Below are 23,324 nucleotides of genomic sequence, written 5' to 3'. Positions count from 1 at the left end.
CCCATCCAGGGCCTCGAGCCAGACAAGGGGGGCAGACAAGGGGTGGCCCTGGGACCAGTGGGGGTTCGACTCAGGAAACTGGGGATTTAGGGCCATCCTGAGCTCCCCAGGCCTGCACCTAGAGACCACCCACAGCCACTGGCTGACCTTGAACACCAGCACGTGGAGTCCTCTCCCAGTATCGTACCCTAGAAACATCGCTGCCCTGGCCAGCAAAGCCCTTTGTCCCCCCACCTCCCAGAACCAGCAGAGGCCAGTACAGCTCTAAAGCCCTTCCAGAATGGAAGGAAGGACGTCTCTGTGCACTCTGAGCTGGTCTTGCCAAGGTGACCAAGCCTTCAGAGATGGAGTAATTGGATGGCCCAGAGATGACCCAGACTGGAGCAAGTCCACCATTACTGGCCACCACCCACTGTCCTACAGACCGGGTGGTCTGCACTGGAAGGCCACCGCACGTGGGTAAGTCCTCAGGCCCACACCTCCCAGACAGGGTTTACACTCCCGAGGAGCGCACACTCTCGCTGCACGGCCGTGCAGAGTTGCCCCTACCTCTTTCAGCACTTGCTGGGAGAAACCCAAATCCCAAGTCCTCTGCTGCTGAGCTCTAATGCCCCTCCCAAGGCTTCCCTGTGGGCACAAGAAAGTGTCTCGGGGCTCCTTCCCAGCCTAAAACAGGGTGAGGTGGTGCCTCAGCCCTAAATCTCGGAGCCTTGCTCAGAACCTGAGCCAGACCCTTCTTAGAAGCATGTGGAACCCAGCTAATCCATGCATGCAAGAGTGAATGGCTCTTGGCACCGGATGGCACCACAGACTGTCCAGTCCCCTCCGGTTCCTCCATTTCTCCCTCCCTAACAGTGGTGGACGGGCTTCTCTGCATCAGTTCACTGGCCAGATTGATGAGTGCCTGAAAGCACCAGCGGGGTGAGGGTCTGTTGACAGTGTCTCCCAGACTCTTTTCTGGACCCTTTGAACCCTACTGGTTATTCTCAGACTTGTAGATGTCCAAGCCCCTCATTTCTACTAGATTCTGAGCTCGTCAAGAGCAAGGGACCAGGTCTTGGTCAGTTCTGGAATCCCTTCATTAAGGACAGGTCCTGGGACAGAGAAAGTACCCAATAAGCATGTTAGGGTCACCATAGGTGAGGAGGCTAAACGAGTGGGTTCTGCGATCCCCTCACCCCTACCCATCCTCTGTTTTCATCTCTTACAGATGTTTGATAACTACGCTGTGGATAGCACAACCATTTGACAGTGATTAGCTAATGAGAAAATGCCCACTCATTTCTAAGAATGACTTTTTTTCCCTATAGACTAAGTTGATTGGCCTTCATATCCCTCACCCCGCCACCGCCGCACCCCATGAGAACGAGGGAAGGGAAAAGGAGAGGGGAGTGAGACCCCATCGTGTGCTCATAGGTCTTGGGCCTGCAGCCCCTGCAGTGATTGTCGAAGGGCGGCCACGTACCAGGTTTGAGCAGGATGTTTACATCCTAACCTACCACACAGAGTCTCCCCTTGCAGGCACCCCAGCTTCCCTTGACGCCCTACCACCTTCGGTCCCAGTGGACCATCAGGCCAAAATTCGATGAGGCTGTGCTTGAGAACGGTGAATCCAGGCCTGGGGCTCAGAGTAAAGCCCTCCATCACCATCCACCACTTCTGAGTGAAGTGACTTAGTGAGAAATTGAAGTTGGGAGGTAGACAGTGAGTCAGGAAATGGGATGGGGTTCCAGGTCCTAAGGGGCACACGTATAACTGCGGCAGGGTTCGAATTTCCCAGCGGCCAGAGCACGGAGAGGTGAGAGTTGGGAGAGGAGAGCCGGGGTCCTTGCTAGCCAATTTAAGGAGCTCTGACTTCATTCTTAGGGCAACAGGTGTTTATGCAGAAAATTGAGGTGGTCAGATGTGTGCGTGGAAGGCTCAGAGCAGTGTGTCAGTGGGCCTTCGGTCATACCCATGGCCTGAGGGCCCTGGGATTCAGGACCGGTGTTCCAATCAATTCCATCTCCAGCCCCAGCAAGGCCTCAATTAGCTTGAGACAGCTTCACCTGAGCTCTGGAGTCAGCCCACCTGGGTTAAAATCTTGGCTTCATCATTCATTGGCTGTGTGGCTTTGAGCCGTTTACTTCTCTGCGCCTGTTCTCTTGCCTCTAAGATGAGCGTGTTGAATTACTGTGGGTCATCATCAGACCACTTGTCTCAGCTGCCCTGCACATGGCAGAAGCTCAATGTATGTTAATCCCTGTTCCCCGTTAGCTGCTGTGTCCCTGAAAACCCCTATTCCAAACGGCCACGTGTCAAGTCCCACTTGAGTCCACCAGAGGCACTTCCTCCAGGGCGAGAGGGAACTCTGCCCTCCCTGCAGCCGCGGAGGCTACCTGGCTTCTACATCCTGATGCTTATGAATGGCTGTTACATACGTGGTGTGGGTCTGGCAGCTCTGCGGCTGCATAAGCCGTGCGCAGAGGCCTTGGCGTGCTCACTGCTCCGCTGATCCCCGCCCCACATTGGTGAGGTAAATGCTTAGAGGGGTGAGAAACTACTGGGTGAGAATTCGACACCCACCTTCAGCCTCCCACCCACCCATATGATCGTTGTCTTGGCCATGCTGGGAGGCATCAGGGAACGGAAATCCAGGGGAAACTGACCCCCATTTGTTTGTGGCCCTGGTCAGATCCCTCCCCTCTGGGCCTCAGTTCCTCATCTGTAAAATGCTCAGAGGTGGAGTGCCATGACCATTAGGGACTTTCCACCGGAGATTCTCGAATGGATAGGAAAAGAATTGGAACTCCAGTCCCCCACTCTACCCCCAGCCAAAGCCAAGTGAACAACCCAAGCAAATCAGCATCCCTAGGAGAGGGCTCCACCCCTTCCAAGATGCCTCAGGCTGAGGGAGGGGTATGTGATGAGGTGACCACCAGACTGGGCCCAGCAAGGGTTCGGCTGCATAGGGCACCCGGACCAGTCAGACCCCTGCCTCTGGCTCCATCAGATTCAAGAATGGCCCTAGGAGGGAGGTGACCATGGTCTGCATGAGGGGCAGTGGCGGGGGCGGGAGCTGGGAGCTCCGAAAAAACCAGACTCAAGGAGTCATGAATATGGCATGGATCCACGGAGAAGTTTCCGTATTGGTGAACCCCCTAGAGGATGGGCTCGTCTTAGTGGCATTTTTGACCGATTCCTTCTGAGAGCTGCCTCCCTCTCCCCACCCAACAGGATCTGCAGGTTGGGGGGCAGGTGGCGGTCCTGGCTTTCCCCCAGTGAGAGGACAGCCAGCACCTTGGGTGGGTCCCTGAGATCAGAGGAGCCAGGGCTCAGGCTCACCCCAGCCCAGCCACAGAGGGCCTGACCAGGGGCCCAGAACTGAATCGCGACACTGCCAAAGGCAATAAAAACCCAAATCCATGCTTCATCTCCAATGTCAGCTGTTTATTATTGAGGGCCAGGGCCCAGGGAGGGGAGGGTGTTGAACTAAAGCAGCATTGCTCTCTTTCCAGGAAATGTTGCGAGCTGCAGTGAGAGCTTGAGATGTTGCATTTTTTTTTCATCTCAAGCATGTGTTTTTCAAAAATATCATCCTTCCCCACCCCTTACCCCACCACTAATTTTAGAATCAGACCAAAGCCAAGCTACTGTCCTCTGTTTCTGTTGGGGAAATACTATATTTATTCGAGATGCAGAAGTGTGTCTCTGCAAACCTCCGATTGCTTCAGGAAAACAAATCTGCTTTAGACTATACAGAAACCATGATACAAAATTTATTTCATGCTAGAATCGCTTTGCATAACATTGGGCATGCAGTTTTCTTACTCTGAAGTACTAAATTGCATACAATGCCGGGTTGTGCCTTAATAAAGGTGGAGGAGGACCAGCCCTCCCGCGGTCCTGATCTTTTTGGTGCTCTGAAGGAACACTTGGAAAATCCATAAGGTGTTGATTATCTACTATGAACAATTTGTTATGAAAGTTGGTCGCACTGAATCTACACACCGCTAAGATGATCGAATCAACCTAGACTAGCCGCTTTCAGGGGTCTTGGGGAGAAGTCCGCTGGGTCGCAAGCATGCCAAACAGAGGGAAGAAGGCGGCAGTGTGTTTCCACAATTCTATTTGGAGCAAAGTTCTCAGTTTCCGCGTGAGAGATGAACTATGAAGGTGAGGTCAATATGACCGATGACTGACCGACTGCCCTTTTGGGAACCCTTACTCTCCATTTCAATCTCGTGTACAAAAAGGGAAGCAATCCGTTCCCCATCCCCACCCCTCCCCACCCCCCGCTCCATTCGCCCCCAAAACGTACAGGTTTCTACCAAATGCCATTTACAGTTTGGCTCCAACAACATGTATAAAAGGAAAGCGCTTTGAAAGAAAATAGAGGACTCTTGCTGTTTCTCTTCGTTGTTGTCGTGGTTTAGGGTAATCATACAGTTGCAGGGGATTGGTGGGTTTGGATTGCTGGGTTTTTCTGTTGAACTTCATGCAAGTCATGCTAAGGAACCCTTCCATCCCACCCCTTCCCCGAATAAAATAAAATTTTTAAAAAATGAAAAGAAGGAAAACAAATCCTCTACAGTCAGTTACCATTTGGCCGTAGAAAAGCTACGTCCGTCCTAGTACAAGGCCTGGGCCACTCGGACTCGTCCGGCAAACCTGCATGGCGTGAATTTACTCTGTCCGAGGGTGAGGAGGGGCTGCAGGTCCACCCAGATGCTTAATAGCCACCAGTGTCCTGGGCCAAGCCGCCTGGTCAAGTCACTCTCACAGCCTCTGTCGGCATATACTTAGCAATGACAGGGCTTTCTTTGCAAAGATCTGTATGTAAAGAATACAATTAACACTTGAGCTTCTCTTCTTGGCTTTCCCATCCCGCTTGGTACTTAGTTTTTACGGAAGGAGGAGGACAGACAGAACAGCCGCATGCAGAGGCAGGCAGATTCTTCTCCAGCTGGCTTGGTTCTCCCATGCAGTGAGCCAGCCTAGCACGCCTCTTTCTCTCCCTCCTGGGGGAACGGGTTAAGCTCCTAACTCTTCTCTACCCTGCACATGGCTTACGGCCTGGAATCATCCTGAGAAAAGCAAGTCCCCGGCGGCCGTCATGACTCCATGAGAGCGGGGCCGGGTTGATGCTGGTGGGGCCCTTCACCCTTGGTACCTCTGTGGGACTGCGGAGTGGGTACCACCTGTGGACAGTGGTTGCCACTGGACTCCCTGGCCACTACAGGCTGCTTCTGTCCCACACAGCCTGGGCTTCTGGAAGCCCAGTAAAGAGTCTCTCCTGTCTGCTCTTTTAGGCCACACAGATTAATCCAACATTCAAGATGAAGGAGACAGGCAGCCCACGAGACCTTACCGGGCAGAGCACAGCCACTGGGAATGGTCTACCTGCCATCCACTGAAACCCCCTGGGCTGCCCAGTTCCTGGCTTTCTAGAGCCTCCACTTGGGAAAAAGCCAGTTGTGAAGGGGAGCATCAGGCCTATCCATGGAAGGCCAAGGATGGGGCCCGCCCCCGGGGCCAGCATCCCCCTTGCCATGCAGCACCATGCGGGATGTGGTATGCCGCGCTGGGGTCCAAGGGACCTCCAGGCCGGGCAAGGAAGCAGGGACCAGCCTGGATCAGGTGAGCACACTAAGCACTAGTGACCAGAAGGACTTCCCCCGTCTCCCTGTGGGCTGCCTCTCCTCTTCTGGGTTTGCCCTTTATTTTGAGTTCTATGCTTTCTCCTTGCATATTGTTGAACCATTTCAAATACTGGAGCAGTTGTGAATGGCCACCGGCTACACCAACTGTTGCTCTAAAAAACCAACTATCTGGCCCAGCCTGCTCACCCCGGTCAGCATGCACCCCGTGTGAGCCTGTGAGCTGCTTCCCAACATGCATGAGCTGCCCAGCCAGTCCGCTGTGCCGAGGATGGCTTCCTCTGCCTTCCAGGCCCTGGCCAATGCCTGAAGCATGGAGCTAAGGCGCATTGGGCCCCCACCCCAAGCCTCTCCGCAGCCCATGCTCAAGCGCTAGTGGAAGCCTTTTCCCCAGGGGGTCAGCCTAAGATAAGGGTCCGATCCAAGGAGAATTTGAGCAGAGACCGCCACGGGGCTCAGCCTTCACCAACCACAAGGGGGCGCTGACCACACCCAGGGCCATGGCTGACGGGCGCTGGGGACAGAAGGGGTTGCACAGAGTCCTCCGTAACCACCTTCTCTTGGCAAGCTCTCTGTCTGCCACTAGCAGTATTCTGACTGGCACATACCTTACCTCTGCAAGGACACTGGCCTCACCGCCAAGCCCTGAAGCTACCTTTCTCTTCATGCCTCCCCTCCCACTGGTCTGTGGATTCTCTTTAAAGGATGCCACTTTCAGAACGTGGATCTTGGCTGGCTAAGCCCACAGGGTCCTGGTCAGACCAGGCCCACCCCGTCGCCCTCCTCAACCACGGGACAGGGGAGATCACTTTACTTTTGGGGCCTGACCTGCCATCTGCCAGAGCAGCCTGGGGGAGTTGAGGCTCCTCCCACATCCCCGGGTACCCCTCTGCCTTGGGGGCTGTAGTTGTCCAGCCTGTCCCCAAGTCCCTTCCTACCCCTCAGCTCAGTTCCAACCCACAGCTGCCTGGACCTCCGGTTCTCTCCACCAGCCTGCCATCCCACTTACAACATTGGGACTCAGACCTCCGGGGGCCGACCCTGGGGCTCCTTGCCCCCCTCAGTGTGCCTGCCGGCCCCTCAGCGCCCCTTGCCCGCCACCCCGCCCCCCCATCTGCAGGGGTGCCAGGCAGCCTCCTCTACATACCCTTTCTCACTCCTCCACCAGGTGGGCACGCGTACTCCCCGGTTGATAAGAGGAAGCAGGGTCCGTATCTCTCGCGGGTGCCCGAGCGCGTAAAGGGCAGGCCCTCATCGGGAGTGAGGGCCTGGTCTATGTGGGGGCAGTCTTCGTTCGCCAGCGCGGCCTTCGCCACCTCCCCATTCAGTTTGGAATCTTCAAACATATAAGCAGAAGCTATTGAGACACTGAAAACTGTTTAGTGGGGGAGGGGGGGAACAGGCCAGAAGTAGGGCATCGGCAAAGGGCAGCCGGTAACTGAGGATGGAAAAGCGAGCAGGCCATGGAGGGAGGCACAAGGCTGGGGGTCCCCGGCTCATTCAGGCAGCCCTTGGGCTGCCCACAGTGCTGGGGAGGAGGGTTCCTGGGTTTGCTCAAAGTTTGCAAAAAGATGAGTTGGTGATGGGCCCAGCAAGTGCAGTGCTGGGGGCCGGGCCCCAGGTCCAAGGCGGGGCCGATGAGACAGGATGGTGTGGATGCAGTCATGGGTAGAGGGCCAGACACAGAGCTCAGGGAGAAGACAGACAGACACGCAGAAACACTCCTGTTCAGAGAGGCAGCCTTTTCTGACCCCTTCGCTGCCAACCAGAGCCCTGCTGCCTCCCGTCCACATCCAAGCTGGCTGCTCAGGCATCCCTGGCCCCATCCAGACCCCGTCGATCGGCTCTACACCAGGCCCCATTTGGATCCCCTCTGGTCACTCGCTTCACACTGTCCCCCTCCACGCCCTATCTGATCACTCAATCCCCCCATATGGACCCAATCTGGTCACTCTGTATGCTCCATCCCCCGTACAGACTAGGCCTGGTCACACAGTCTCCTGGTCCCCCATGCAGACCCAGTATGACCACTCAATCTGCTCCATCCCCACACAGACTTAAGCTGGTCACTTAGTCCACTCTGATCGCCACACAGACCAAGCCAGTGTCTTCCACCCCGCTCTGCCCCAAGCAGTCCTAGTCAGCTTGCACAGGCGCAACAGGAATGTAGGCATGAGGCAGTGACAGCGGCCAGGATTTGGGAGGGGCTCCCATTCCTCTGTCTCCTCTCGGCAGCATCCCCCGCAAAGCAGAGCAAATGGATGTGTAAAGACAACAGTGGCTGATGGACTCGGGTGGGAAAGACGAGTCTTGGCCTCTGCAGTAGCCTGAGAAGGAACCTGGGAGGAAGTTTGGGGCACATTTGGTGAGGGTGAAGCGTGGCCAGAGCAGGGAGCTCTCCCTCTCCCAGGTCCAGGAGCAGCGCCGTGACAGCCTCTGGAGCTGGCAGAGGTAGCTCCGTTGGCCTCTGTCCCCGCCCATCACTCTCGGGGACTGAGCCTGCCCCACGCTCTCTGCTCTCTAAGCAGACTCTTCCTGGCCAAGGTGGCGCCGACTCGGTCTCCAGGGTGGGCACTGTGGTTTCCTCAAATACTTCCTCTAGGGTGACAGCCTCAAGGGAAGACAGACCCCACAGGGGCGTGACCACACGGGGAGGCCCTCTGAAAGACTAAAGAGGGGCAAAAAGCTGGAGACAGTCTCCACCCGATTTGACCCTCTTCCATGACCCTGTTCACATCATGTAACTACACGCAGAAGTGATCCTTCTCCGTGTGCACACACTCAGCGTGCCCGCGGGTGGGATCACGGCCCGTGTACATATCATGTCACTACAAAGAGGCAGGCAGTCAAAAGAGAAATGGACCAATCAGGTTTATTCGTAAAGCAAATCCAAAAAAAAAAAATCCCATCATAATTTTGGAACTTAAAAAAAGAAGTCTGTCGTACAAGATGGCAAAGCATTTCACGTACAGTGCGTTTCTTGACAAATCCCAGGGGCTTCACTCCCCAATTTACTCTGAACAAGAAAGGCCAGTTACCAAGGTAACTCTGATACCACGTGACTGGGGCTGGGGCCTCTCTGGGGTCTGGGGGCTGCCTAGCACTTGGGGTGTGTCTGAGGGCACACACGTGTGCGCACAGACAAGCCCGGTTCTGCCTCCCAGTCTGGCGGGTCCCGTCTTCCCTCCCAAGGGTCTCTGGGGAGAGGGCAGGGAAGTTTAAGGGAGGAGGTTGTAGATGAGGGGGCAGAAGTTGGGGCCCACAGTACCCTGCACACAGTTTCCTCAAGGGGAAAACAGCGAGTCCTACCAGGCAGCATCTCCGTCTGGGAGGGGAGCCAGGACTTGCTGTCTCTCTACTGGCCATCGTCTGTCAGTGGAGGTATCTATAGCCTGCAGGGCTTACCCAGGGGTGGGTCAGAGGTAGGTGGTGGAGCCTGAGACCCCTCATCGGACTCTGCCCCCCAGCACTGTGCCCCTGGGGCAGCCAGCTCCCACAGCATTTAGAGGACCCAAAGTTGAGGCTGGTTTCCTGTAGGGGTCCGGCCAGGGGGCAGCCATCAGGGATTCCTGGGTGGATGTGAACTGGACACCCTTCCCTCCCTGGAGCCTGCTTCTTCTCCCAACCATGGCCTTTGAGAAGGGGCGGTGCCTGAGGGCTGGTGGTGGGGGGAGTGTTTCTGTCCCTCTCTGTGAAGGAGCCAGCCTCCCTGGGCTGCTGGCTAATCTGCAGTTTGGTGAGCTCTCAGAAACTGGGAACATTCTCCCTTCCCAACTCCAGAGGGGGCTGGAAGAGAGACCACCCAAGGGGGGCCAGCTCTCCAAACCTGGGAAAGCCATGGAAAAGGCCAGAGGTGCCAGCCCACCCAAGACTCCCCACCCTCCTGCCCCCACCCCGTCCTTTAGATGAGATGGCCACCACGCCCCTCGGCTCCCAGCTGCTCCCCAGGAGGCTGGGAGCCCTGCCTCCCCTGGCCCAGGGCCCCTTGGCCCCCACTAGACCCGAGGGCCTGTGATGATGAAATGGCAGCATGGGCAGCATCTCACGAAGATGGTTTCCAGGCTTTGAAATGGGCTGAGAGATGAGCGTCCGCGAGAGGGTCATTTTTTTTTAAACTTTGGAGCAAGGAGAACCCGATGTCCGGCCCTGAGCCAGCACGCTGGCTTCTGTGCCCTGGTCTCCAGGCACCGCCGAGGTACTTACTGTTCACACCAGCAGCGGGCGCGCCAGGGGCGCACGCAGGGCTGGGGCGGGGTGGGAGGGGTGGCTGGGAATTTCCTCAGGTTTAGCCCCGAGGGGGCTGCCCAGCCTGGGGCTCAGGGAAAAAGTCCCAGGCTAACTGGGGACAGTCTGTGAGAGACACGAGCAGAGTACAATCACGAGAACCGGCACAAGTCATGCAACAAAACGAGGAGAGAGAGAGAGAAACATGATTAGTGGAGAGAGAGGAAGAGAGAGCATGTGAACAACACAGAAAAGAACACCCAGGCCTGGCCCTCAGAGCCCCTCATTTCTCCGCTCCTTCCCCCTTCGCCTGCCTGGGGGCCACACCGACCCCACTCGGGGCTCCCGCTGCCCACCCTGGCCCTGCCTCCGAGCAGAAACTCGGTCAGCCCGCTTGGAGGGGCCCTGCCCACACCCTTCCTGGTCACTGTTGTCCCAATCCCCGCCACCTCCCCTGCCCTGGGGGCTACACCACTCCTGGCCCAGGAGGGGAGGGGTGGAGGGCTGGGGCCAGGGGCGCTTTGGACTCAGGGCAGAACCCAGAGGCTGCAGTGGTAGCTCCCAGGGGGCCCAGGCAGGGGCTTTTCGGGACCTCACTGCTGCTCGATGTGCTCATGGGCAGGAAGGGGGGCCTGGCCACCACCCATCCCCCGTGCCAGCCCCCTCGCTGCTCACCTATGGTGGGACCCTGCAGCCCCAGACGCAGCACCCCAGAGGACCAACCCACATCACAGAAGCAGGGATGGACGAGACACATGTGAATGCACATGGCAGGACAGAGGGAGCACTCCGAACTGCCCAGAGGATGTGGTCTGGGCCCCTGACTGCAGATGGGGGAGGGACCCCCCTTCTGGGAGAGGAGCAGCTTCTCCTGGGCTGTCGGTCCCAGGCAGTCCCTGACCATAGGGGCGCCCTCCTGGCATTCCCCCGTGAGGCCCTACAACCCCTGCCAAGACGAATCCCCCGAACACTGACGCCATGCCAGCCATGGTACAGAGGAGACCAGATCATCCCTCACAGACACACAGACCTGAGGTTTCAGGAGAGACCAAGAGGTGGAGGTGAGGGGAGGGTGCTGCTGACATGACTGGGATGGCTTGCCTGAGTCCCAGGGGTCTAGCCCTGGAGGTAGGGGGTGCCCTTAGAGCCCAGCACGTTGCACTCGGCCCCCACCCAGGTTCTAAAAGTGGAATTGGTGAAGCCCAGCCCTCACTGAGGCCACTTGACTGCCCTTGGGTGTGGAATGAGACTGGAAAGGCCCGGGGGGGGCTGCATCTCACCTCTCCATTCCTGCAGGGTCCGGTCTCCCCCACATTTGCCTTCCTCACCTCTGGCCTCCCCCACACTCACTCACCGACTCACCCAAACCCCACGCCCATCTAGGACCATAGCTGCAAGCAGGAAAGGAGGCAAATGGGAAGGGACTCAGGGGTGCCGGGTTGAGGAGACACCCCCTAAGGACCACACACCCTCTTGGTGGTAGATAACCTGGGTCTCACACACCAGCTTTCAGAGGGAGGAGTGTTCTGGTGAGGTATGCGGCTCAGAGGGGTCTGGGGTCTCAAGACAGCACCCTCAGGAGCGTGAGAACTCGGAAAGGGGGCGGGGCAGAGTTTGGGGATGGGAGGGAGAAAGGTAGGTGGAGTTGGGCATCTGGGCTCCAGAGGGCAGGCTCGGAAGGGCCCCAAGTACCTCCTCAGCCGTAGAGACCGTGCGAGCCTGGACACTGGATCCCTGAGACCTGGGGCTGCAGCGAGGAGGTTCCCAGGAGCAGGGCTGCCATGGCTACGGGGCCCAGGGCCTCCAACAGGAGCGCACAGGCTTTACAGGCCTGCTGCGGCACGGCAAGAGGGCTTGTGTCCTGTGACCAGCCGGTGTACCTGCCAGCACACACACATCTGCACTCCGCGTGTGTGTGCACGTGCATGCGTGTGTAGGTGTGTGTGCATGTATGTATGTGTGTGTGTGCGTGCATGCACGCCCTCAGCACACAGAGAATACTGGCATTGTCTGGGAGTACTGAAGAATTTGCGCCTGACTGGAGTGAATGAGGGACCCTTGACAGGTGGGCCTGGGGCACCCATATTTGAGGCACCGATCCCAAAAGATTCAGCGTTGGGAGGGTGTGGAAGAGGGCCAAGGAGCGCCATGGTGATGCCACTCAGGCTGAGCTCTTCCTGCTGGGGCCTGGAGTGAAGCTGGGGGGCTAGGCCCACCCAGACCCTCCCCTAGGGCCCCAGGAATTTTCCTTGCCATGATGGCGGCTCCTGAGGTCGAACAGAAGGGCTACAGCTAACCCAGAGCAGGAGGGGGGGCAGGGGCCTTCCTCGGCCCGTGCCTGCCTTGCTAAGCAGGAGCCACACCTTGGCTGGGGAGTCCAGCCCGCCCCCGCCGCCAGGTCCCCCTGTTCCAGCCTCTGAGACCCCTGCCCAGTCCCTGGCCCAGCCCAGAACACTAGCCACGTTCCTCTCAGGTGCCTACAGCAATCCCAGGGAGTGGGGAGGGGTACGGGGCCAGGCGAAGGGGCTGGAAAGTTCCCACGGACAGAGAAGTGGGCCTTGGGGGTACTGCTCTGGGCAGCGTAGCTGTGGGATGAAGCCAGATCAGGAGTAGGATGGGGGTGGGGGCCATCGGGGGAGAGTCCATCACCCACTGGGGGAGGCCACCCAGGCCAGGCGGCACTTGCTTCTCTAGGGCTGAGCTAGCCTACAGCCCCCCTGCCTGCCCTGGGCACAGGGGCGTCTCCTGTAGACTAAACGCCACCTATCACTGACTCAGCCTTCCTCGCCCCGGCACTCCTTCTTAGCTCGGTGTCGTCATTCTTCTCTGGGTCGTTCATTGCCTTCAAATCCCTGTGTCCACAGAATAAGTCGATGGTATTCCATGGGTAGAGGTAGACTATGGGCTTTATATCTTCGGACCAGAGCCCCATGATCAACTTTATGTGCTATGTGCAGGTTCTCATAAAACTGAGATAGTCCCATAACGAACCACTAGCCATGGAATATTAGAATATATCCCACGGTGACTAGTATTGTTTCATGGCCCCCCTCCCCCCCTCCCTGACCCCCACTGAATTCATGGGAAAGTGGTCGTACACTGGTTGGGATGTCGTGTATTGCTGCTGCAGTCCCTACCGCCGGAAACGGGGAGAACTCTGGGTGGGAGGTTGTTTGCTGGTCTGTAGCGCTTTCATCTAAGCTGCCGGGTGGTGGCCCCCTCTAGTCCTTCGCTCACCAGCCGCTCCCATCAGAAGGCCACCGGAAACTCCCACTTGACCATCAACCCAAACAGACAACGTGAAAGCTAGAGTCACTCCAACAGGTTCCTAAAGATAAACGCTAAACTCTAGAGTGGTGGTGGAAGATGAGTTGGTTCCGCATGCTGTGGGGTAAGTAAGCTTGTTACGTACGGAGGGCAAGAGGCGTCTCCCAGGACGCGCCTGGAGCTAGGCAGCCGGCATCAGAGCAGGAATGCTACTCAGCTATGGAGACAGGCTCTGGTGGGGGGGAGAATCCTTGCTGCTGCCTTTGCAGGGACCCTCCTGCCAGATCCCATGCACCATCTGTGCCACACACGCACGGCCTGAAGGGAGCCGTGTGAAGACCAAATCAGCAGCTGTCTGGCATTTCCGAATCACACCCGCCCCCGCCCTGCCCCGACACTGGGTCAGTGGCCTGAGTCAGCGACTCATGCTCCACTCCTGCCCACCAAGCAGCAGAGCCCCCGGGGCTCCTGCCAAGAGAGTCCTCAGCAACCTCGCGGGCCATGTCATCTCTTCAGAACCCCACGAGACCAGCATGTTAACCTCCTTACCGGGGGCCACCAGTGAGGTTCTAGCAGGCTCTTGCCTCGTGAATTCGGCTGCCCAGCATCTCCCTGGGCCCCCAGACTCCACACCTCGAGATTGAGTGCAGGGTCCAGGGTCACCCATGGAACTAAGGAAGCAGTCTGACTGAATCTGGAATCATCGCTACAGGGGGCGGAGGTGAAAGGTCAGATCGACATGCCTCTAAGAGGTTTCCTACCTGCTCTGTTAATTTCTAAAATTTCTTCCTGGGCCAGCGGGCATGTGTCACTCTGAGTACTGTGGTGTGGAGAGTTTACGACAGATTTACAATAATTGGGAGATCCCAGCTGCGGTGGCCGCGGAATATGCTTCTTTTTTTTCTTTGGTAGTTTCTGCTTAGCCATGGCTAAGGAGTAATACATCCCGAAATTGTTCACAATGACGGGCACGGGCATGGCGATGGTCAGCACACCCGCCAGCGCACACAGCGCTCCCACCAACATGCCGGACCACGTCTGCGGGTACATGTCTCCGTAGCCCAGCGTCGTCATGGTGACCACGGCCCACCAGAAGCCAATGGGGATGTTCTTAAAGTGGGTGTGCTCACTGGCACTGGGGTCATTGGGCTGCGCCCCTATCCTCTCGGCATAGTAGATCATGGTGGCGAAAATCAGGACGCCCAGAGCCAGGAAGATGATGAGCAGTAAGAACTCATTGGTACTGGCGCGGAGAGTGTGGCCCAGGACGCGCAGGCCCACGAAGTGGCGGGTCAGCTTGAAGATGCGCAGGATACGCACGAAGCGGACGACACGCAGGAAGCCCAGCACGTCCTTGGCCGCCTTAGAGGACAAGCCGCTCAGGCCCACCTCCAGGTAGAAGGGCAGGATGGCCACAAAGTCAATGATGTTGAGCGAGTTCTTGATGAACTCCACCTTGTTGGGGCAGAAGACCACACGCATGAGGAACTCGAAGGTGAACCAGACCACGCAGACGCCCTCGATGTAGGTGAGGAAGGCCTCTGTCTCCGCTTCCCGGTAGTAGCGCACTTGCGTGCCGTTCCGAACGTTCTCGATCTCTGTCTTGTTCACGATGGGGTTGAAGCGCTCGTGGGTCTCCAGGCAGAAGGTGGTGATGGAGACCAGGATGAAGAAGAGGGAGGCAAAGGCCACATACTGTGGAGGAGAAACACACAGGGTCAGAGGGGAGGCCCTCCCCCCAGAGCAAAGAGACCCCGGCTGCCTCTGGGCTGGGTCCAGTCAGGGGCTGGGCTGCGGAAGATGCCTGCAGGGCGCCCCTCCTGACATAGGCCAGGCTGACAGGCCACCTTTCCCTCTTCAGAGCGCGGAGCATGGGGTTAGGAGGCTCGGGGGTTAAGAGGTTGTGGCAGAGATTGCTCTGTTTTCACAAATGCCTTTCCTTTCCTCCCGGATGCACGGCTAGACCATATCTCCCAGCCCCCCTCGGGGCTGGGTGGGGGCACGTGACTGTGCTCAGGCCAGCGGACAGTGCACAAAAGGGTGTGCACTAAGGCCGGGCCTGGCTCACAAAACCTTCCTGCTCAACCTTCCATGCCTTCTTTCTTCCCCCAACTTCCAGCCAAATGCTGAAGCCCTAGGAAGCCAGCAGGGCCACCAGAAGGAAGCAGCCTGGGTCCCTGAAAAGAAAGACAGCCACTAAATACATGGGTGGGAAATAAACTTCTACTGTCTTAAGACACTGTGATCTGGAGGTGATTTACTAAAGCATTTACTCCCCCCCACGCCAACTAATAAAAGTGACCTAGGTGGCGGAGGCAGAGGTTGGCAAAGAAAGGAGAAGGGGGAGCTATGGTGGAGGCAGGCCCCTCAGAGGCCACATCTCCCATCTTTCTTTCGTCCCTACGCTAGTCTATTTACTCTCTTTTTCACGGATCTGTACCTCATTCATGCGGTCTCTTCATGTTCTATCCTACGTGGAATTGCAAAAGATACATCTGCCCCAGGGCCTTGGACACCTCTTTTACCCACTTCTCTCTATCATCCCAGGAACTCACACCACCATCCTGGAAGTGAGTTCCCCATCTTGGAGATATTGAAATAGAGGCTAAGTGGTCATTTGTCAGAGATAGTGTGTTGCAGGTTCAGGCATCAGGAGGAGAATTGGACCAGGGGTCCTCAAAGGCACCATAAACCATAGGGTCTGCTTCTCTCTACTGCTGCCTGCCAGCCCCAGGGTAGGGATGTGGGTGGGAGGGAAGAAGAAGCTGCTGGGGCGCTAGCCTTTCCAAACATATGTGGGTGCCTGCTCCTTTCAGACCCCCCCCCCGGTGAGAAGGAAATGGCCAGGATAACCCAGCCTGTCCAGAACCACCTGCTCTGGCCCTGAGCCCCTTGAGAAAGGTTCAGAAGACTCTTTGGTTTGGTTTGGTGGCCCCAGCTGATGACCCCCTGGGCTTCTCTGGCCCCCAGCAGACATGGGTACCCGAGGAAAGAGAGTGAAGCAGCTATCTGAGTTTCAAAGCCTCCTACTCAGACTGAATTCCAGGCAAGGGCACTTCTTACAGCCTCCAGTCGAGGTCCCTGGAACACTAACCCCTGGCCAGGGGTTCTCCTCCAGGGGCCCAGCTGGTCATGTTCCCACTGCTCCCCTCTCCTCTGGACCCCCCTTCGCCCAGCCTGTCAAGACAGACCATGGTCAGTGCAAGGCCCTCTCCCTGGAGGCAGCTCTGGGCTATAGTCTAGAATGGGTGGCAAGTTCATTCTCCAGAGCTGCCTTCATAGAAAACTTCAAGGAGTGCCAAGGACCCACCCTGTATCTGCCACAAGAGGCAGCCATGCTGCTTCTAGCAATTTCTTTAGTTTGTACTGATGCACCTCCCCACCTGGTGGTGGCCCTGTCTGGGCTGACCATGGCCATGGGACCTGGCACCCAACCTGGCACAGATCCAGAAAACAAGAACTATATAGACCTTCCAAGACACATTTCGGGTTGGGGGAAGGGGAGAGAAAAGGGGAAGAGACAAAGTCAGCATCAGCATTTTAGAATGTCAGAGTAAGAGCAGCCTCTAGAGATTATCTGGTCCAAGACACTACATGCTACAGATGGGAAGTCTGGGGCCCAGAAACAGGAAGTGATCTGCCCAAGCCACTCATTATGGCATGCTAATACTCCTGCTGGTTTAGAGCATCGTACAGTTTTCAGAACCTTTGTCCTAGATAGACTACTATCAAGTGTGACCCCTATGCATCCTTCCATCCATCCTTCTTCCCTTTCCTCCTTCCTTCCTTTCTCCCTCCCTTCCACCCACTCATCTTTCCTTCCTTCTATCCTCTCTCCCTCCTTTTTATCCACACATCCATTCATCCTTCTTTCCTCCCTCCCTCTATTCCTTCCTTTCTTTGTTCCTCCCTCCCTCCTCTCCCTCTCTTCCATCCATCATGCATTCATTCATTCATCCCTTCCTCCTTCTCTTCTTTTTTCTTCTTTCCTTCCTTCCTTCTTTCTTTCCTTCCTTCCTTCCTTCCTTCCTTCCTTCCTTCCTTCTTTCCACCTACTCATCCAGCCATCCATCCATCCATCCATCCATCCATCCATCCTTTCTTCCTTCCATTCCTCACCAGGCACAGGTTATGCCCAGCAGAGAGTGGAATAAGACCTCAGCCCAACCCCCAGGGAGGTCCCTGCACAGCTGAAGGTAAAGGACACACACAGAGACAAGTACAATGCAGTGGACTGAAAAGGTGAGCCCCCTCAGCCCTGTGATGCAGGTGGGGTTTGGACAAGGTGAGACAGGGACTTAAGCCAGGTCTTCTGACTCCAGAAACAGTTCTTTAAGGATCCAGATAGTGCTGACCTGGGACACCACAGAGGTAGACCAGGAAAGCAAAGTGGAAGCAGCTGGAAGAGGTCACCAGCTCTGATCCAGGTTTATCCAGCTCCAGCGCTCTTTCCATCACCAGTTGTCAAAGCTCTTGGAGCTAAGAACACATCCCCAGATGCTGGGTATTTGGCCCTAGATTCCCTCTGGAGGGTCCCGTCTTAGAGCTTGGAATTCACAGCCCAGGTTCCCAAGGGGGTGGGTCACATTGCTCCCCTGGCCTTTTTGAGAGAGGGGAGGAAGAGACACACTGTGAGTGTCTAAGGGATGCCAAGAGGCAGGGTCCGCTGTGCCCCTGGGCTCCTGATCCTGGCCAGTGGTGGAAGGCAGGAGGCACTGCCCCTCCCCCTGCCCCATCAGCCATGGCATCCGCTTCCCCAACCATCCCACAGCTATCCTCCTCTGTCCCCTCGACTCACGTGGGACTCTCTCTCAATGGGACCACTGCCATCAAAGCCAGCATGTTGTAGGCTTCAATCTCGGCCACGCCCAGTATAGTACAGCCCCACCCAGCTACCAGAGGGGGCAACCGTTGGAATCCCAGCTCTCTGCCCGCCACCTGGCCATGCTGCCCACAGAGAGAAGCCCTGACTCCTCAGCCTGGCACATGAGGCTCCCTGTGCCCTGGCCTCATCGACTTCCCAGGGTCCCCTCCCTGCTGCACCCAACATTCTTGCCACATGCAGCTGTCTGCTATATCTGACCGCCCCCCACCCCATCTCCATGTCTTTGCACTGCTGTTCCTGCCTCCAGGGTGTTCCTGCCGATCTCCGTATGGAAAAACCCATCCGTCCATCGGTGCCCCACTAAGTAGCCCTTCTCCCGGGACCTTTCCCGGTGAGACTTCCTCTTGGCAGCTGGGGCCCTGAGGAGGCAGCAAATGCAGGGACCACCCCTCCCCAACAAGGAACGTCTAAATCCCCCTCCCGGGAGGCAGTGAGCCTGTCTCCGACTCACACTCGTTAGTGCTCGCGGAGTCTCACGGGAACAGCTCAGAGAGGGCACTGATGTCCCCGGAGCCTTCTCCCTCCCTCCCAGGGCCCCCAAAGGCCCTCAGAGCTCTCGTCCCATTTGCTCCTCTCACAGGACAGGTTCTGATGGGAAAACTGAGGCCCAGAAAGAGGTCAGGTCTTCTAAAATTAGGGTAGACAAAATCCTTGGTTCTCAGCCAGCAATGGCCATCCCGTCTAGATTCTTTCCTCTCTGGGCCCCAGTGACCAAGGAGTGGGGCTGGGGGGAGGGCAGCAGCAGCCAGGCCTAGAGCCAGACACCAGGACTTCTTCCCCAGGGGAGCCGGGGGGGTGGTAGCCAGGCCTCCTGGGTGCCTTCCTGGACTCTGCGGCCCGTGCACCTGGTCCTTTGTCACAGGCAGGGCCCCAGCAACATCCGGGTCCAAGTGGGCCCTTAGGGGGGCTGTGAAGGAAGGTGCCCCTGGCTTGCTCAGACTGCCACAGTCTCCTAAGCCCAGTGACTAGCAGGTCAGCCCCAGCGCATCAAAGCCAAAGCAAGAGCCCGCAGCCAGGCGAGCCCCCGGCGCCCTCCTGTCCATCCTCAGGGAAGCTGAGCCAGGAAGGAGAAAGGAGAAGCTGCCAGGGCTGAGGACCTACTGTGCGCCTTTAACCCTCCCACAGACCTGGTGAGACAGGTGGTCGTACCCCATTGCGCCAAAAAGGAAACCCAAGTACAGAGAGGTTCGGGGACTAAACCAAGGTTTAAGGCTGGTGATGAAGCTGAGGCTTGAATGCAAGTGGATCTGGCTCCATCATCTAAGCTCTGTCCACCACCAGAGGTACCAGAGCCCTCGGGGGCTGACAACACAGCTCTCCGCGATGGGGAGCCCTAATTATACGTGCACGGCTCCATCTTGGAGGGTGGCACCCACAGCTTGGACTCCCTGAGGGCAGGTTATGTCTGTCCCCAGTGACAGACAGAGCCAGGGTACTTGGATCCACAGGCTGGAGCCCAGACACACCTGAAATGGTCTTGGGCCTCATTGCCCAGCGCTTGCTAGCACCTGGGGCAACGGCAGCCCCAGGGCCGGGGAGGCTGCCCTGTTCTGCTCAGGGAGGCAATGCCAACAGCAGCCCTGGATGGCTCGGCCTGCGTGCCTACCTGGCCCACCTCTTGGCAAGACCCGGAGAGGGCAGGCTGAGAGATGACTGCAGCTTGTTCGGGGAGCTCAGCCAGAGGGAGGGGGTGGGTGCACGGGCACGGGGATGGGGAGTTCCCGAGATCAGCTGATGCTGACAGAGAGGGAACCTCTGCCTGGCGGGCCCAGATAGCAAGCCTTGGAAGCCGTTTCTGCAGTCACCCTGGGCTGTCACTCTCAGGACTGTAGGGGCCGCAGTCAAGGGCCAGGGGCTGCACCCCATGTGAGCTGTCTGCCTTCCAATCCCCAGTCACCCAGAGGACAGTCACCCACAGACATGCACAGCTACCCGGAGCACGCGCCTCACCTGTTACCTAAGTACCCACCCTGTGGTGCATGACCGCACATGCACAGAAGACACAGGGACGCATGGATCGTACTGAAACATATCACTGCCCACCAAGCGTGAGCACCCAGGCGCTGTACCACGAGGCGCGCAGCCCCATACCTCCCCCTCGCAGCCTGTGCGTATGCACTCGAAGCACAAGGACGGTCACCACACTGCGCACCTCCTACAAACACCCCAGACCCCAGGCATTGCCACACAGCTGGCCCCTCCCCTGCCCACCTCGCCCCCGCTGGGTGGGACTGACTCGGTGTCTGTCTCTCCCGCAGGACGGCAGCCCCAGCTCGTCTCGCCTCAGCCTCCTCAGCCTTCCCTGATGCCCTCACCTGTCTCCCTGCCCAGACAGTGCCAGCTCCTGGATCTCCCATCTCTACACCTGCCTGTCACCCACCGGCTTCCTGATTTGCTGCCACCTGCCAGACCCCATCCCCTTCCCTCAGCCCACCACAGCAGCAGCGCCCCACACCCAGGGCCCAGGCCAGCTGGGAGGCCAGCCCTCCTGGGCTTCTAGTCTAATGGGGGCACAAAGGGAGCCTTGCCCAGCAGCCCAGGGCCAACTGTCACCCAGCCTGGCCACACCTCAGAGGCCACCCTGTGAAATTGCAAGACAACGCAGGCAAGATAGCCTGATAATGCAGCATAAACCCAAACTGGTAGTGCTGGCTTTTCTTTCTTTCTTTCTTTCTTTCTTTTTTTTTTTCTCCAGAATCACAAACTGTGAGAGACCCACCAATTGTGTTCTAGAAAGAGGTAGCCATGGCAACAGAGCGAAGCATCCCATTTCTATGGTAACCGGGGTGGTGAGACTGTTGGCTGTAAAGTCAGACAAACCTACTAACGATCTGTTGACTTAAGAAGATATTTTATAAATCACCGTTATTTTTGTCATAACCCCACCCCTGAAACCATAAATCAGAAAGGCAATTTACTATCTATTAAAATGACCAATATGTGCTATGACTTTCATTGTAAATTATTGATGCCACAGTCATCTTTAGAAAATTGTGCTTGTCTTTTGGAACTGTTCAGGGGTTCACCGTGGGGATCTGTGTCCTTGCAGTTTGACGTTCCAGGAGCAAGGCGATGGCTGTAACGTGGTGCAGGGACCAACGTTCTGGTCCGGCGGCTCACTCGCTGCGTGACCTCGGCGGGCCACCTCCCCTCTCTGGGCCTCAGTTTCGTCATTGGTACACTGAGGGCTGGACGTGGTCCCTTCTGAGGATTCTGAGACCGGCTGAGGCTGTAGGCAATGGGGCTAATCAGGGGAGCGCTGGCTCATGTCCAGGCCCCAAGCCCCTAGAGGCTTCAGGTCAGTTTTTCTGCCTAATTAAGTCTGCCCAGCGGGGGTGTACAGCGTTTGAGTTAATCCATGCAGAGTCAGTGATGCAGAGCAGGAGGGATGGCCAATTGGCCTAAATAAATTGTCAGTCGAGTTGAGTTTGGAAACTGAATTAGACTCGTCTGGACTTCCTTGGGCTGGGCATGCCCAGAGTATGCTATGCTGGCTGAGCACATCATAGCTTATGGGGGGGCAGGAGGGGTCTTTGGGGTCCAGTCCCATTTTGGTCTGTTAATAAATGCCTCCGCATGAACCCCCAGAGGCTGGCTGCGTCCTGAGCAATCTGTCCAGCATCCGGTCTCCATCCCATTCCTTCGCACTAATCGTCCCCTTTTGGCACGCAGCTCAGGGAGCAGCAGGTGGGAGGTGCTTCCCATGGTGTGGAGGGTGTGAGCGGGAGTGTGTGAAAGTGTGTGCAGAGAACATGCCGTGTAGAAGGTCTGTGTGCTGGGAGGGGAGTGTGGGGGAGGGGAGAGGTGGTGTGTAAATGTGGAGTAGCTGTGTACATGGTGAAGGTGTGTCACCTGTTTATGTCACCTGACTCTAGGCATGTGCCAGAGGCTCATGTAAGTGGTCACTGTGTGTGATGTACGTGGTTCATATAGGTGGTAGAAGTGTGTTTGTGTGTGCATAAGGACATGCATGGGGTGTGATGCGTGTATAAGGACATGCATGGGGTGTGATGTGTGTATAAGGACATGTATGGGGTGTGATGTGTGTGTGCATAAGGACATGCGTGGGGTGTGATGTGCATAAGGACATGCATGGGGTGTGATGTGTGTATAAGGACATGCATGGGGTGTGATGTGTGTGTGTATAAGGACATGCGTGGTGTGATGTGTGTGTATAAGGACATGTATGGGGTGTGATGTGTGTGTATAAGGACATGTATGGGGCATGATGGTGTGTGTGTATAGGGACATGCCTGGGTGTAATGTGTGTGTGTGTGTGTATAGGGACATGTATAGGGTGGGGGTGGGGGTGTGTGTGCGTGTGTGTGTGTATGTGCATCTCCTAGGAGAATCAGGGTCTGGCTGGGCACTCTGGACGTGTGTTCTCTGAGTTAAGACCATGACCCTTGTCCATGCCAGAGATGGTCCCTCACACACTAGCCGAGGGGGGTGGTGCCCCTTCCCTGGGACTGTCTCTGACTGAGAGAAAAAGGGTAGACAGGGTGGAGGTGGGCTAAAGGCCACTGCACCAGCCCAGGGAAGGCCACAGGGAGGCAGGGCTGTGCCCAGATGGGAATCCCCTCATCCCACCGCACTACCCCCCTCAGTCCCGGGTGCTGTAGCCTGGGTAGTGGGGGAACCAAGGGCAGGAAAGGCCATGCCCAGGCCTCAGGGAGCCCAGACTTTTCCAGTGGGACAACAACCCCCTTCACTGAATTCATTCTCTGGATTCCAGACCCAGGTCATATCCAAAAAGGGCTGCCTCAGCAGCTAGGCTGGCCACTTCTGAGGTGGCAGAGGTTCTGTGCTGCTTTCATTCCAAGATGCACATTTTGGAAATGAAAATGTCATAAAATATACACAGCCTTAAAATAGTATATCTTCTCATATCCCCAACATGCTGTTATTTAGCTCATGGCATAGTTGAATCGATGGTACTTTGGACTTAGAGAAACAGTCATTAGAAACCCAGAGCAGCAAGACAGAGGGGCCCTCAGAGGTTCTTTATCCAAAAGCCGCCCCTTGTGGCCGGAATGGGGAAATGGAGGCAGAGCCTCCCACCCAAGGTCATGGAGCTTGCAGGGTGGAGCAGGGGTGAGAGTCAGGTTCTCCCGAAACGTCAGTTCTGGGCTTTCATCATCGTGGCCTCTGAGCCTTTGCTCATTTAACACGCGCTCCCAGGCCTCTCTGCTCTCCAGGTCCCGCCTGCCTTCTAGATCCTGGGTCAAAAGCAGCACGAGTCCGTCTGTCAAAGGAGGCAGCAGCTGGAGCAGAAATGGCCGGACCTTGAGGTCAGACCAGCCTGGGTT

At 56.8% G+C, this 23,324-nt stretch overlaps 1 protein-coding gene across 1 annotated transcript in view; it reads right to left on the bottom strand.

Annotated features, from left to right (window-relative positions):
* Positions 1 to 4,747: 4,747 nt before the first annotated feature.
* The window catches only part of KCNC1 (potassium voltage-gated channel subfamily C member 1), a gene marked incomplete at both ends in the record, with an annotated part of 43,005 nt that continues 24,428 nt past the window's right edge, over positions 4,748 to 23,324 (bottom strand). The window contains 3 exons of the mRNA XM_082844357.1: positions 4,748 to 4,812; positions 6,787 to 6,975; positions 13,892 to 14,825. Of these exons, the coding sequence (XP_082700483.1) occupies positions 4,748 to 4,812; positions 6,787 to 6,975; positions 13,892 to 14,825 (1,188 nt within the window). The remainder of the gene's footprint in view (positions 4,813 to 6,786; positions 6,976 to 13,891; positions 14,826 to 23,324) is intronic.

The sequence above is a fragment of the Leucopleurus acutus genome, assembly GCF_964270905.1.
Source record: "Leucopleurus acutus genome assembly, chromosome: 8".
In the NCBI taxonomy this organism is placed as follows: domain Eukaryota; kingdom Metazoa; phylum Chordata; class Mammalia; order Artiodactyla; family Delphinidae; genus Leucopleurus; species Leucopleurus acutus.
This window is presented reverse-complemented; position numbering and strand designations above follow the sequence as displayed.